This window comes from Colias croceus, chromosome 9 (genome assembly GCF_905220415.1).
Source record: "Colias croceus chromosome 9, ilColCroc2.1".
Lineage (NCBI taxonomy): Eukaryota > Metazoa > Arthropoda > Insecta > Lepidoptera > Pieridae > Colias > Colias croceus.
Window position 1 is genome coordinate 10,401,286 of NC_059545.1, and position 13,632 is coordinate 10,414,917.

The following is a 13,632-nucleotide window of genomic DNA, read 5'->3' on the forward strand; positions in this document are numbered from 1 at the left end:
AGTCTTTTATTAATCTTATAGCTAATTATTTACATGTATCGATAAAAGTTTCCTCTATTCAAACAAAATTCAAACAATTTAAATTTCGCGCGGCGCGCCATTCCGTTATCTTGATTTATTTTATATACATTTGTTTCCACTTTACAAATACAACCATTTTTAAAGTAAATATCTAATCAGCGACCCATATTTTTGAAATAATATGTTGTGTTATTGAACATGATAAAAAAAATATTTTCATAAATTCCTCAACCATAGACTACAGGAAATAAGATAAGAAAACCAGAGATATAAGTTGACGTAGACAACACAAAATATGGCGGCTGCCAATTGCTTGCATTTGTAAATTGAAGCTTTGCCGATTTTAATTTTATATGTGAAAAAGACAAACTTGATAAATATTTATCGTAAAATAAGCAATAAGAAATATTTAATTGGTCAAGTTCCAAATAATTAATAAAGGAAATGTAAGTACGACGTTTTTACGTGTGGCGTATTTGGCTTCGTAATACTGATTTTATTTTATTTTTATATTCACAAAGGTATGACGATAGACGTGGAGGCCGTGGCGGTGGACGTGGAGGTCCAAGGGGTGGCGGAAGAGGTCGAGGCGGATCGAGAGGTGGTCGTTCGGCTGATAGATCACTAGAAAGGGGAAGTAGGTTCGGAGGAAGCAGCGAAGGCCGCGGTGGTAGAGATGGGGGCAGAGGTAGCGGGAGAGGTTTCAGAGGTCGAGGCGGCCGTGATGGTAGAGATCGCGACGACTTCCGTGGCAACTTCAAAAACGAGCAACCCGGTGGGGCGCTTCGTAAAATACGCTGGGACACCATCACGCTTATACCATTCCAGAAAAACTTCTACACTCCCCACCCTAACGTTCAAATGCGCTCTATGGCCGAAGTTGAAAATTACAGAAGCCTGCATCAGATAACAGTTAAAGGGAGAGACGTACCGCCTCCTAGTATGTATTTTGAAGAAGGTGGCTTCCCTGATTATGCTATGAAGGAAATTTTGAAGCAAGGGTTTCCGAATCCGACACCAATTCAAGCACAAGGTTGGCCGATTGCTCTATCTGGAAGAGATATGGTGGGGATTGCTCAAACAGGATCAGGGAAGACGCTAGCTTATATCTTGCCTGCTATTGTACATATAATAAATCAACCGCGGTTACTTCGGGATGATGGCCCAATCGTCCTTGTCTTGGCTCCAACAAGAGAATTAGCTCAGCAAATCCAACAGGTAAAAATAATGTATTTCTTATTTGATAATAATTGTTTAATAATCATTCATATTATGATAATGCTCAACAAATTTTTAATTTAATGTCTTAAATAAAGTCAATGATTTATTTTTCTATTTGTGCCGCCAAGGCTCTAGTATCAATGAATGGAAACGCAGCGGAAAGGGACAGAATTCCTGGCCCCATGGATGTTGTAATTAATTTAAATATTTTTGGTAGAAATTAGTTTTTCACATTGGGGTTATGTTCGAAAACCAATATAACATTAGTATTTGATTTTAAATTCTAAGTTGCTTTACCAACAAGTTTTTACATTGGCCATATATCATTCTATTTTTGACAATTTGTATTCTCAATAGTTGCATAAAATATCAGCTTCAGGTTTCTGAACATATCCTTTCTTTTGCACCAAGTAGTGGCATTTAGTTTAATTTTATTATGATACAACAGTTTTTCATTACATTCAGTCATGTAGTTCAGTAAGTTAAAATGTAGTTAGTTCTTATTGTATTGTTGTTTTAATTTATTACCTCATCAATATTTAAAGCCTTATTATTTTACTATGAATTAGCTGAATGAATTGGCTTAGAAATAAATTTTTAAATATGTTTTTAATTACTCTTACCCAGAATAGAATTGGCAATGTAAACTATAAGCACTATTCTAGATATTAACTTGTATTTGATTCATTTAGTATGTTCTTTGCTAATATGCTTACTATAATCTTAATTTTATTAAACCAGCAATTATCAACATTTATATTAAGCTTAATTTGTTTATCTATATTTTTATATTACCTAGATTATTAGAAGCTTTGATTGTTGCTTATAAAATATACTCATTGATTGTATTACACTTTAAAATGCAGTAAATCCAATAGGAGACTAGGTTCATAAATATCATTAGTATTATTTTAAAAATCATTCATACCTTCACTATTCATATAATAGGCATGACGACAGTATCCATAAATGATCCTATTAGTGTTTTTAAGTGAAAATGTATAATAAATAAATTCAATATAGTGACTTAAAAATCTTAAAAACACTAAGATTAATGAGATTATCAATAAAATAAAACATTGAAATTCTGCAGTTGGCCATCTTGACTAAAACACGCGTGACGTCACGCTTAAGTAAACAACTCACGTCAGATGTATTTTGTTGTTATGAATATGTTGAGAATACGCATTTTTATTTATTTTCTATTGTTTCACGTATGCTTTATCGACTCAGAACAGAAATATAATTGCGAATTCACGAATACGTGGTTTCGGGGTTCTCCGCACCAACTTTATACAATCATTTCTTATTATTTTCTCGCTTGAAATAATTACTAACACATTTTTGAGCATTATTTTAATGTGGATTCACACTGCAATACTGCACACAACTTATAAATTCGTTTCTATAACACATATTAAATAAATATTTTTTAATTTTCTTCGCAATGCATACAAATAATTACGTATTTACTAAAGAGTGACGTCACGCTTACGCCATGACACCTCCGAGCTGTTTTGGCACAGTTGATAAATATTTTTTGAAAAATGGCTTTTATCTTCGTTAAATTTAAGTATATTACCGAAATATAGGGTTTTTCTTGTATAGTAAACGTATACACACATTATGGAAGAGGATTTCAAAATCTTTCGTCATGCCTATTACACTATATAACATGCTGTTTTTATATTAAATAAACAGGTAGCGACAGACTTTGGTCAGAATGTGCAAGTACGCAACACCTGTATATTTGGTGGGGCTCCAAAGGGGCCACAGGGCAGGTCCCTGGAACGAGGGGTGGAAATTGTTATCGCTACTCCTGGAAGACTGATTGATTTCTTGGAAAAGAGTAAGTCTTAAGCTTTCATGTTTTTTTACTCAAACAAACTTTACTACAATCTATATATATTATTTTTTGTATCTTGTAGGAGTTGAAAAATTGATCAATAAAAAAAACACATATAGTCTGGGAAAATATTTTAGTTTGCTTTCCGTTTTTTTTATAAAACTAAATCGGATGGTATGAATAGTCTAGGAAATAAATTAAGTTTGCTTTTACATTTTTTTTATAATAACATTTAATACAGATTTTCCTGTAAAATTGACATGTTCACTGATTTCCGAAATAAAAATGTTGAATGTTCTAGATACGACGAATCTTCGTCGCTGCACTTACCTAGTATTGGACGAGGCAGACAGAATGTTGGACATGGGCTTTGAGCCACAGATCCGCAAGATTATTGAACAAATCCGACCTGATAGACAGGTAAATATTTTCTATAATATGTGTAACAATAAAAAAAAAAAATTAGTTGCCCTATTTCTTTTATACATACTGTTAAATGTTTTACCAAGCCAGAAAGAGAATCCTGGTTGCTTTTAGGCTGTGTTACAGCATCCCTTCTGTGATCTACCCTAATATTATAAAGAGGAAAACTTTGTTTGTTTGTTTGATTGTAATGAATAGGCTCATAAACTACTGGACCGATTTTGATGAAATTTGGTACAGACAATCTTTAGACCCTGAGAATGAACATAGGCTACCTTTTATTGCGAAATATGTACCACGGGCGAAGCCGGGGCGGACCGCTAGTAAATAAATAAAAAAATATATTCACAGTTGCCTTTTATTGTAACACACACTTATGATTGAACAACTACTACTACACAAAACGATTCCTATGCAAAGGTGGCCTGGCAGTGATCGCTATCAAGCGATAAGGCCGCCTATTTAATATGATATATCTTACATGTGTTTCTCTTTTCTTCTGTATGTGTGTGTTAAATAAATGATCTTGTATTGTATGAAATGCTTAATTAATTTGTCATTTTAGGTTCTCATGTGGTCAGCAACATGGCCAAAGGAAGTTCAGAATCTAGCTGAAGAGTTTCTACATGATTACATACAAATAAACATTGGTTCACTGTCGCTATCTGCCAACCATAATATCCTGCAAATAGTCGATGTTTGCGAGGAATGGGAGAAGAATGATAAACTGTTGACGCTTCTCAATGAGATATCTTCGGAGGAAGAAACTAAAACTATCATATTTGCGGAGACTAAGAGGAAGGTAAGTTGTTGCTTAGGTTTTATAACTAAATGCATATAATGTGTTTTGTCTTTATTTTCAAATATGTAATCGAATTTTGATGAAATTCGCGTATTATCGATATTTGAATATGTACAATGAATCATGATAATGTATTAAAGAAATAATAGGAGTTGTTCCTCTGCGTTTTTACGCGATATAGAGCGACTCGATGTTAAACACAACATATTTGTATAAATATTTACTGAATAGATAAGTACTATTTAAAAAAATTTAGAGCAAAAAATTAGGCTCATTCTGCATTTTTATACAAAATAGGTGGATGAAATAACAAAAACAATAAACCGCGCCGGCTGGCGTGCTCTCGCTATACACGGCGACAAGAACCAACAGGATCGTGACTATGTACTGAGCCAGTTCAGACAAAACCAGGGCGGGATACTAGTCGCCACTGACGTAGCGGCCAGGGGGCTTGGTAAGTTTGGCCAAAATGCGAAAAACAATGATATAAAAATTAACAGTTTTTATATTTCAGCATTTTATGGAAGCCCTATTTTCTTTTCCTGTGATCAGTCGTTGACTTTGAACAGATATTTAAAAATGATGAAGCCCTATATTTGAAAAAAAAAAGTTATGTTTATGAAGGCACAATTGTGTCACTCGTATTTGTATAATAAACGAAAATTGTCTACTGTTCTTGCCCAGAAGTCATTATCTTATGTTTGTGCCACCAGAATTAATGATAACTTAACGGTGGTGACATTGATCCCGCCAATAATACTTATACACTCGAACATGTTTCATACTTGGAATACCTGTAAACCTTAGATAGGGCAGTTTCACAAAGGGCTAGATGTTAGGACGAAATCGTTTGCACAAGGTTTGCAGTATTTCGAGGTTTAAAGGCATCAAACAAAAGATTCTTATACTAACAGCTGCGAGGTTTTTTACCCATATTATGTGAACTAATTTCGCTAAATCACCTCGCACTGTAACGCCGGGGTGTTATAAAGGTCTAAGAGATGTCAGGAGCGTAGTGGGGAAGTTGTTTACCATTGCTGTAAATTAGAAATAGCAAAGGCCCTAATGTGGAACCTTGAGAGATGCCAAACGATGCCAATGAAGGAAATGAAACTGTTTTTCTGTGGATAGACTTCTTTTTTATATTGATTGGAAGAAATTAAATAATATGTAGCTATATGAAGATTTAGAAATTGTTTTTAGGATGAAAGTATGTGTAATAGTGTCCCTAAAAAGAAATATTATGTAACTACACCTATGATATTTTCGATATGGTACCAAAAAAAGGCAATAATAGTCTCTTCGAAATAATAATGTTTTTGTAACTAGTAGCAGATAGAACAAGGTTAAAAAAAACTATAAAATTAAGCTAAGTTTCAAATATTAAAGTAAAAGTCCACAGAAAAAAATGAGATGAAGATTTTTCATTGGTTCTTTAACTTTAACCGTCCTTACTTTGTGTTCCAATATTCACGACAAAATTTAACACTGCTTTTTTCCATCATACGATTAGAGAAACGGTTGATAATAATGTGCGATTGGTAAATGCCAAAGTGGATATTGGAACAATACAAACGAACAAGCAATGGATCAATTTAAAACAAAATACCGGCGTTTTATGGACTTTATAATTGTTATACATTATTCACATTACCGCTGTATGCATAAAGTTCATTGCGCCTCAAAATTTCCATGACTGACTCAGCAATATTCTCAATTTTCATTGCAGAGGCGCATGCGTGCAGAGAAAATGGCTAAATTAACGGTGTGTTGCTGGCTTTACTTAGCGAATAATCGATCATTTTTTATATTGTCAGTATTAAATTCGGTCAGCGCACACTGTCTTGAGCATGCTGCCTCTTAATGGAGTTAGATCTAGCAAATAGGGTTTGCAAAAAACGTTATAAGCAAGGTTAAAAGAGCAATATGCTTGGTTAATCGTCATGAGAGATTTGAACCCTACGCAACCTGACAATAGAGTTTAAAGTCAGCACACCGTTAGTTGCTCTTGGCCGACAACACTCCGGACCACTGATGGGCAATACAGTTTTCAGTCTACGACACGACGAGACGTTAAGGTAACTATCATGTTTGGTTTTTTGGCGGGGCGTGTTTTGTGAACTCGACAATTCTCGAAATTATGTGGCAAATTTGATTCAATTCGTTTAATCAACATTGCTACATTTGCTATCAGTGATATTATAATTAAAAAGATGTAGATAGGTTACAAACGCAACATTTGATCTTTACAAACGCACACTCGATTTGATGTTAAACTATGATGGCATGATTAAACTATAAAAAAAGGCAACGGATATAAAATGTGGCTTATTAGCTGCATTTCGACGTGTCACTTCCAGAGTTATACTACTGTCTACACCTTTTTACTTAACATTGTTAGCACATCCTACGTGAAAAAAAAACCGCGCAAAAAAAAAAACGAATACCGAATTAAAAAAAAAGCCCGCCCCGCCAAACGCAACACGATTTGGATCCGTTCGGATCGTCGTACCCACTCCCGTGTCGCACCGCAGACGTGGAGGACGTGAAGTTCGTGATCAACTACGACTATCCGAACAACTCGGAGGACTACGTGCACCGCATCGGGCGCACGGGCCGCTCGCACAACACCGGCACCGCCTACACGCTGTTCACGCCCAATAATTCCGCTAAGGTGGGTATTAGGGTCAAATCAAATCAAATCATTTATTTGCAATCAAACATGGTTACAACACAACAGACAACTTACATAATATGATAACTATAATATGTGGTACATTTCCACCAGGGTACTTTTCCACCAGAAATGTGCGAGGATGCGTAGCGAGGGATGTGCTTGTAAAGAACCAATCATATCGCTTCATTTAGCGTTTGAAGCGATACTATTGGTTCTTTACAAACACAGCCCTCGCTACGCTTCCTCGCACATCTTTGGTGGAAACGCAGCCTAAGTCTGCAATACATTTATATGCTCTCTACCTATATCTTAGTTTTAAATAAATTTTGAATTGAAATTTCTCGTTGAGATTTTACTAAATTTCAAGGGCGCGGCGTGGCAATAACGTCACGTCATGGAGTAAGGCGATGATTTTGGTAACTTTGCATCTTGCCAAAAAAGTTTCACTTTTGATGCGTCTGCTCGGCACACACGCACTTTTTTTTTTTATTAACATCGCTCGTGACAAGAGCTGTTGATTAAAATAATTTGTAATAAAGTAGTTTTCATCCGCAGCTGTGTTCGCTGTCGTATTGTAAATCTAAACTCATATTTAAATTCAAATTGGAGTCAAAAGTCTTTGGAAAACATTTTATTGTCTTAGACAAAATTATCAATATTTTTTATTTGTTATCTATTTTATTCGTTCACATCTTTAAAATAAACAGGCGAAGGATTTGATGTCGGTGCTGCAAGAGGCTAACCAAGTGGTGAATCCCAAACTGATGGAGTTGGCGCAGTGCGGTATGGGCTTCAAGGGAAAGTTCAGTGAGTATTTTAGTATATTTATTTGTCTAAAACACTATTTTTAAAGGGTAGGTATTATTATATATGTTTGATATAGTTTTTGACTTTTGTACACACCTACCCACTTTTGTTCGTACGAAAGTGTTGATTGTTGCACACTACCCTTTTTTTGAATAACGGTAAACGTAAGTTGTATCTGCTAAACAAACAGAAGTCAGAAACATAAGATTTTTTGTGAAAGTTGTTACATAGCACTGCAATGGACCTTTCAATTGTATTTATTTGTATTTTATTATTTTCATTTTCTTCTAATTCTATTAATAAGATTAAAAATTAACAATGTATAGACAAACAATCCAATTACATATACAGCACTGTATCATGATTGATATTATTTGGATTTCTGTAATAAAGTATGTTATATAAAAATAAATGAGGGTATAAAAATAGTTTACAACCTATTAAGTGCACATTATTTTGCAAAAAAGTTATCACAATATTGATGAAGTCATTTGAAATGAGTCAGTTTAACAATTGCAATTATTTTATTTTTTATTTATACTATTTCATGATATACAATATACATATACTGACACGAGAACATTATTTTATAGAAAACCATTCATTCACATAATAACTTTTATTATTATCATACCAATTGCAGGAAACATTTTAAGGCTTTCCGATAAATAGTGTAAGATATATACAATACAGATTCTAATATATTGTATAATTGCAGACCGCGGCAGATACCGCGACAGAGATGACGAGCCACGTGGTGGGGGACGCGGCAGGGGAGGCGGTAGGGGCCGGCCCGATAGAGGTGAGATTTTGAACAGTTAGGAGATGATAAACAGTTAAACACACAAAAATATTTCATAAATATGCCCAACAATTTTTTTGAGAAAAGTTTGGTGAAATTGTGAAAATATAAACACAACTGAATATGATTCAGCATATTATTTACGTAATTATTTCAGGCTAAATAAATAATAATATATACTAACCTAACTTTATTTATGCACTCTTACGGAAATTAAAACTGATAGCTAACAAACTAATAATAAATGTACTTATCTAGAATAAAATCTTTGTCTATATCAAACATATGTGTAACGCGATCAGTGTATACGAGAAAGAGTAACAAACATGTACATTTTTATCCATTTCTCTTGTTATTTAAATAAAATACTAAATTGTCTATGCTCTTTCAGGATCAAGATGGGACAACAACGACTCGTCCAACGGCTTCCAAGGGTCATCGTTCAACCGGCCCGAGGGAGGCTTCCCCCGGCAGACCTTCAACAGGGACCAGGGCAGGGAGTCGTTCCGTGGCCGTGGACGTGGTCGTGGTCGTGGCAGCTTCAGTAGTTATGGTCAAGGCAACGCTGGCTACGACCAGAGCCAGGGTTATCAGCAGAACAGCTATTATAATATGTACTCGCAGCCGGCTGAACAAAATTAATTTGTGAATGTGTATTGTAAACAGACTTGGGTATTTTGTATTGAACAGGGAAGATTTTTGTTAGTGGTACACTTTAAGTTCAATTTTTTTTTTAATCTAGAAACTGCTTCATTCATTTTGGAGAAATAATTAATCTAGTATAACAAAAATACTAAACAATTTTCAATAGGAAGACTTCTGAATGCGACGTTTGTCGTTGAGAAATTTTTGACAAATCCATACTATTATTACTAGTGGTCCGCCCCGGCTTCGCCCGTGGTACCTACATGTTTAAACTATCCTATCTCTCAAGTTGGATCGAACTGCACATGGTGTGCGAATTTTATTATAATCTGTTTAGTGGTTTAGGAGTCCATTGAGGACAAACATTGTGACACGAGATTTATAATATATATTAAAGATAAATGCGAAAGTAACTCTGTCTGTCTGTTACTCAATCACGCCTTAACTACTGAACCAATTTGCAAAAAAAAATTGAAATTTGGTATAGACTATAGAGATATTTTGATACCCGAGAAAGGACATAGAATAGGTTTTATCCCGTAAATCCCACGGGAACGGAAACTATGCGGGTTTTTCTTTGACTGCGCGGGCGATGCCGCGGGTGGAAAGCTAGTGTTTCATAAAAATACTAAAAATCTTTATGTTAGAATACATGTTTGTTCAAATGCTTCAAGTCTGTTTACATTACGTAAGTGCTATGTGATACAGTTTGTATGTTGATATCTGCAGATATTGGGGTATGATTGGGAAGAATTTTTTGTAAAAATTCTATTTAATTAAAATATTTTATTTTAATTTGATTTTATTAAATTTATTTAACCTAGACCAAATCTCAAACTAATAGACCTTTACTTTTCAATGTTTTTTATTTGCTGTCCTTAATTTTCTATATTACTTTCATAACTTTAAAACTAAAATAGTTTAAATATATATATATAACATTTAGGATTAAATAGATTATAAATATGTATAAGAATTACGTTATATTTCTTTAATTAAATATATATTCTGCACTTAAACAAGCAACATCGACTGTAAAGCTTGTATTACAAAATCTATACATATAATAAATCTGTAGAAGGGTCAATTCTGTACATTGAACATATTGAAAAAATAACTAGCAGGGGGTGTTACTGGATCGATACCAAACCCAAATATGTGATTAAAAAAATTTTTGTCTGTCTGTCTGTATGTGAAGACATCACGTGAAAACTACCGGTTCGATTTCGATGAAACTTGGTATAATTATACCTTATTATCCTGGGCGTAAAATAGGATACTTTTTATCCTGGAAAAATACGTAGAAAAAAAATAAATCTCAATTTTTCAGTTATCCATAGACGTTGTTCTGTAGTAGGTACCGCGAACACACGTTGCGTATTATTATAGACCTAGCCGTATTTGGGTCCAATAGATATTTATAAGATGTCATTGTCCGAGTTACTCAAAATGGAGAAATAAACCATCCACGCAAAGACCGACATCCGCGCGGACGGAGTCGCGGGCGGAAGCTAGTATGTAATAAAAAGTGGTATTTAGTAACCTTCTAATTCATATATTATGACATGGTCGTGATTTAAAAATTGGTTTTCCTAAAACCCTTCAAAAACGAAACACATCACATAGAAAAAATATTAATGCATACATACTTAGTATGTTTGTGGCCAAACCGACCATATCTTCAATATAATATAATTGTAGAAATAGGGGATAGAATTTTTTATTATTTAACTACACCATAGCATTTTCTTACTAAATCATAAGAATAACATAGAAAATACATGTAGACGATTCACGTTTCAAAAATTTACAATTTTTTATGGTGCTCTCTAATAAAATGAATTTGCAACATAAAATGATGAGGACAAAGTTAACAGCAGTAAAGCTTATGGAATAATTTCCGAATTAATCGGAAATATACACATGTATTCTCTATGTCAAATGATTCTTTAATATAAGTTAGAATAGATTGCCGTAGGAAATGTTCAATTTTATAATACTGCGGGTATGCTTCTAAAACTTGGGCATTGATTGATTTTGTGCACTTTAAGCTAATGTCACATAACGTAATAAAATATTTGAATCTTGCAAATAATACTTTTTGGTTTATGCAGTAACAATAGCTACATTCCTGTTTGAAACTCAGTATTGATAATGTGCAATTCAACTAATAAATGGATAAAATAATTGGTGTTTTATTTATTGTCTTTATTTACTTACTGCCTCACTAGAATACTCTCCACAATGCTATAGGCATACTTTTTACGATATATGTATATTAGAATGCTTGTGTCTAATATTAGAGTGCATTTACATCAAACAAACATAGATCAGGAGCAATTCAAAGGAGGATTTCGTGATCGTATAGAGTAAACAATATGAGAACATTGTATAGAATCTTTTCAAAAGCACTAAAAACAACGAAATTACACAATAACTTAGTGGGGTAAGAATGAGTTTGCTTGTTTGATCTAAATGCACCATTAGAGGAAAGAAATTGTCTTTTAACATTTTTCACAAAGGGTACAAAGAATGAAACACAATTTAGTTGACATCACTTTATTACTACATCAATAATAACGACTTGCTTACACTTTCAAAGATATTGTATTTATTTAAATAATTAATGAGCTGGTGCCTTCTGGTCGGGGTCGACATAGTCCAGCTGGTTCTCCTCATCGTGAGGCCAGAAGGTTGGCTTGTTGATGGGATCTATGGCCAGCTCTGGGTAGGCATCACGGAAGTCTTCCATGGTCATCTGGTCGAACGGCAGCAGAGCCTTGGTTTCAGCGATTTCATTCTCGTATCTGTAAAATTAAGTTTGTACTTGTAGGATTGTTTTCTTATTCCATGTAAATGTTTAAAAATTGTTGAAGAAAACTTAATAACAATTTTATAAAAATCACTATTTACATAACAAATTTCAGTTTTAGGCTGGTTGCAGAGTTTGACCGACCGTCAGTGCGTACCGTCGGTCCTGACGACACACATCAACAAAATGTATGAAGATGACACGAATGCGCATGACAATACGCGTGCGTATGGTCGGTATAGCTATGAACGGTTTTATGAATTTGCATACATATGACAAGCACGACTGACGTACGCACTGACGGTCGGTCAAGCTCTGCAACCAGCGTTATTGGATTTCTTAGACAGGAGAAGAAACCAAGCATGTAAGTTTAATCGCTACAGCTTTTAATTTCAACTTTATTCATTTAATAATATACTCACTTGGAAATGTTAGCATTAGATTCCTTAATAAAAGCTTGAATTTCCTTTTGAATCTCAGCCCATTGAGCCTCAATCTGTGATGTCTGTGTATCAGCTGGGTAGGGGATCTTCAGAGCCTCGTATTGCTTCTGGAAGTTGTCGACCATGCCGGGGATGGCGATGGCGGCCTTGTACTGCGACCAATTGATCTTGGGCGCTTCGGGAGGGTTAGCCAACACCCTACGACAACGTAGTTTTAAGTTTTAGTACAGTTAGTTAGAATTGTATATTTTTTAGTAAAGAATTAAATATTATTTTCTATATCGTGCTTATTGGACAACCATACCTTTATTTAAATGTTTGTACTAAAGAGCATGAAGTTAAATTATAAAACGCTATGAATATTTCATTACAATAATTTTACCGGCTTCCCTTTATATGATAGTTTGAGAATATTCGGCATAACATGTAATAAATAAAATAATTTACGAGAAATTAAAAATTATGTAACATTCATGTCAAAACTAACCTTCGGAGATAGGTGTCGGACTTCAGTTTGAAAGCAGCCAAATTGGCTTTTTGGTTGGGCGGGACCCTCTCAGCGAGGGCAGCCCAGTTAATTGAGCTTTGTGCAATCCTTTTTGCCATTTTTTCAAAAATTTACTAAAGGACCTTTCCAGACACCGTCACTGATAAATTGACAATTTCTTGTAACCATCGACAAGATATTTTGACAGTTACAGACTTGACAAAATTTTTATAGATAATGGAATTATTGAATTGGAATTCATAGACATGTAACTTCCTCTGTGGCTTCGCTCGTTCTTGAATTTGGAATTACTAAAACCATATTATAATATATTTCGAGTCCACCTGAAGACATTCAAAAATTTTCGTACCTATTTCCGAGATTCAGCCGGGCCGGACCGCACGGCCACGGGTGTCTCGATACCCGTGATTAATTCCGATAGATGGCGCTATTAGTGTTAAAACTTAAATTTTTTATACCAACAAGGCGAAGCCGCTGGGAAACAGATGCAGGCGGTAGCCAATGTATAAAATATGAGAAAGTTGACATTTACATATCTACTTTACTAAATATTATCTTTACTTTGTTAGTGCAATTGTTCCAGGACTCAGGAGATCCATAGCACGGGGTCTACGACTACTCGTTT

General features: G+C 34.5%; 2 protein-coding genes across 3 annotated transcripts; one reads left to right on the forward strand and one right to left on the reverse strand.

The window, feature by feature from the left end:
* The first annotated feature begins 300 nt into the window (after nucleotides 1–300).
* Nucleotides 301–9,465, forward strand: LOC123694345 (ATP-dependent RNA helicase dbp2-like). 2 transcript variants are annotated; one of them, XM_045639755.1, is made up of 11 exons: nucleotides 301–467; nucleotides 543–1,239; nucleotides 1,371–1,433; nucleotides 2,944–3,091; nucleotides 3,390–3,508; nucleotides 4,077–4,313; nucleotides 4,611–4,767; nucleotides 6,848–6,987; nucleotides 7,698–7,797; nucleotides 8,516–8,599; nucleotides 8,991–9,465. In XM_045639755.1, coding segments are annotated over exons 1-11 (1,998 nt in total). In that variant the 5' UTR covers nucleotides 301–465; the 3' UTR covers nucleotides 9,242–9,465. The 2 variants fall into 2 exon arrangements, with proteins under 2 accessions (XP_045495711.1, XP_045495712.1); XM_045639756.1 differs by lacking the exon at nucleotides 1,371–1,433.
* A 2,322-nt stretch (nucleotides 9,466–11,787) lies between these two features.
* LOC123694323 (ATP synthase subunit d, mitochondrial) lies at nucleotides 11,788–13,177 on the reverse strand. Its single transcript, XM_045639730.1, has 3 exons — nucleotides 12,987–13,177; nucleotides 12,479–12,697; nucleotides 11,788–12,051 (listed from the first exon to the last, which is right to left on the reverse strand). Exons 1-3 carry the CDS (start codon nucleotides 13,103–13,105, stop codon nucleotides 11,868–11,870), a joined length of 522 nt encoding a protein of 173 aa, XP_045495686.1. The 5' UTR covers nucleotides 13,106–13,177; the 3' UTR covers nucleotides 11,788–11,867.
* Nucleotides 13,178–13,632: the final 455 nt, after the last annotated feature.

Bases quoted from the DNA above. Each gene is read 5' to 3' on its own strand.
- LOC123694345 (XM_045639755.1), top strand. The intron at 4,314-4,610 runs GTAAGTTGTTGC...TATACAAAATAG, and splicing joins TTGCGGAGACTAAGAGGAAG to GTGGATGAAATAACAAAAAC. The intron at 8,600-8,990 runs GTGAGATTTTGA...ATGCTCTTTCAG, and splicing joins TAGGGGCCGGCCCGATAGAG to GATCAAGATGGGACAACAAC.
- LOC123694323 (XM_045639730.1), bottom strand. From the start codon at position 13,105: ATGGCAAAAAGGATTGCACAAAGCTCAATTAACTGGGCTGCCCTCGCT. The intron at 12,698-12,986 runs GTTAGTTTTGAC...ACGTTGTCGTAG, and splicing joins TCCGACACCTATCTCCGAAG to GGTGTTGGCTAACCCTCCCG. The intron at 12,052-12,478 runs GTGAGTATATTA...TTAATTTTACAG, and splicing joins TCTAATGCTAACATTTCCAA to ATACGAGAATGAAATCGCTG.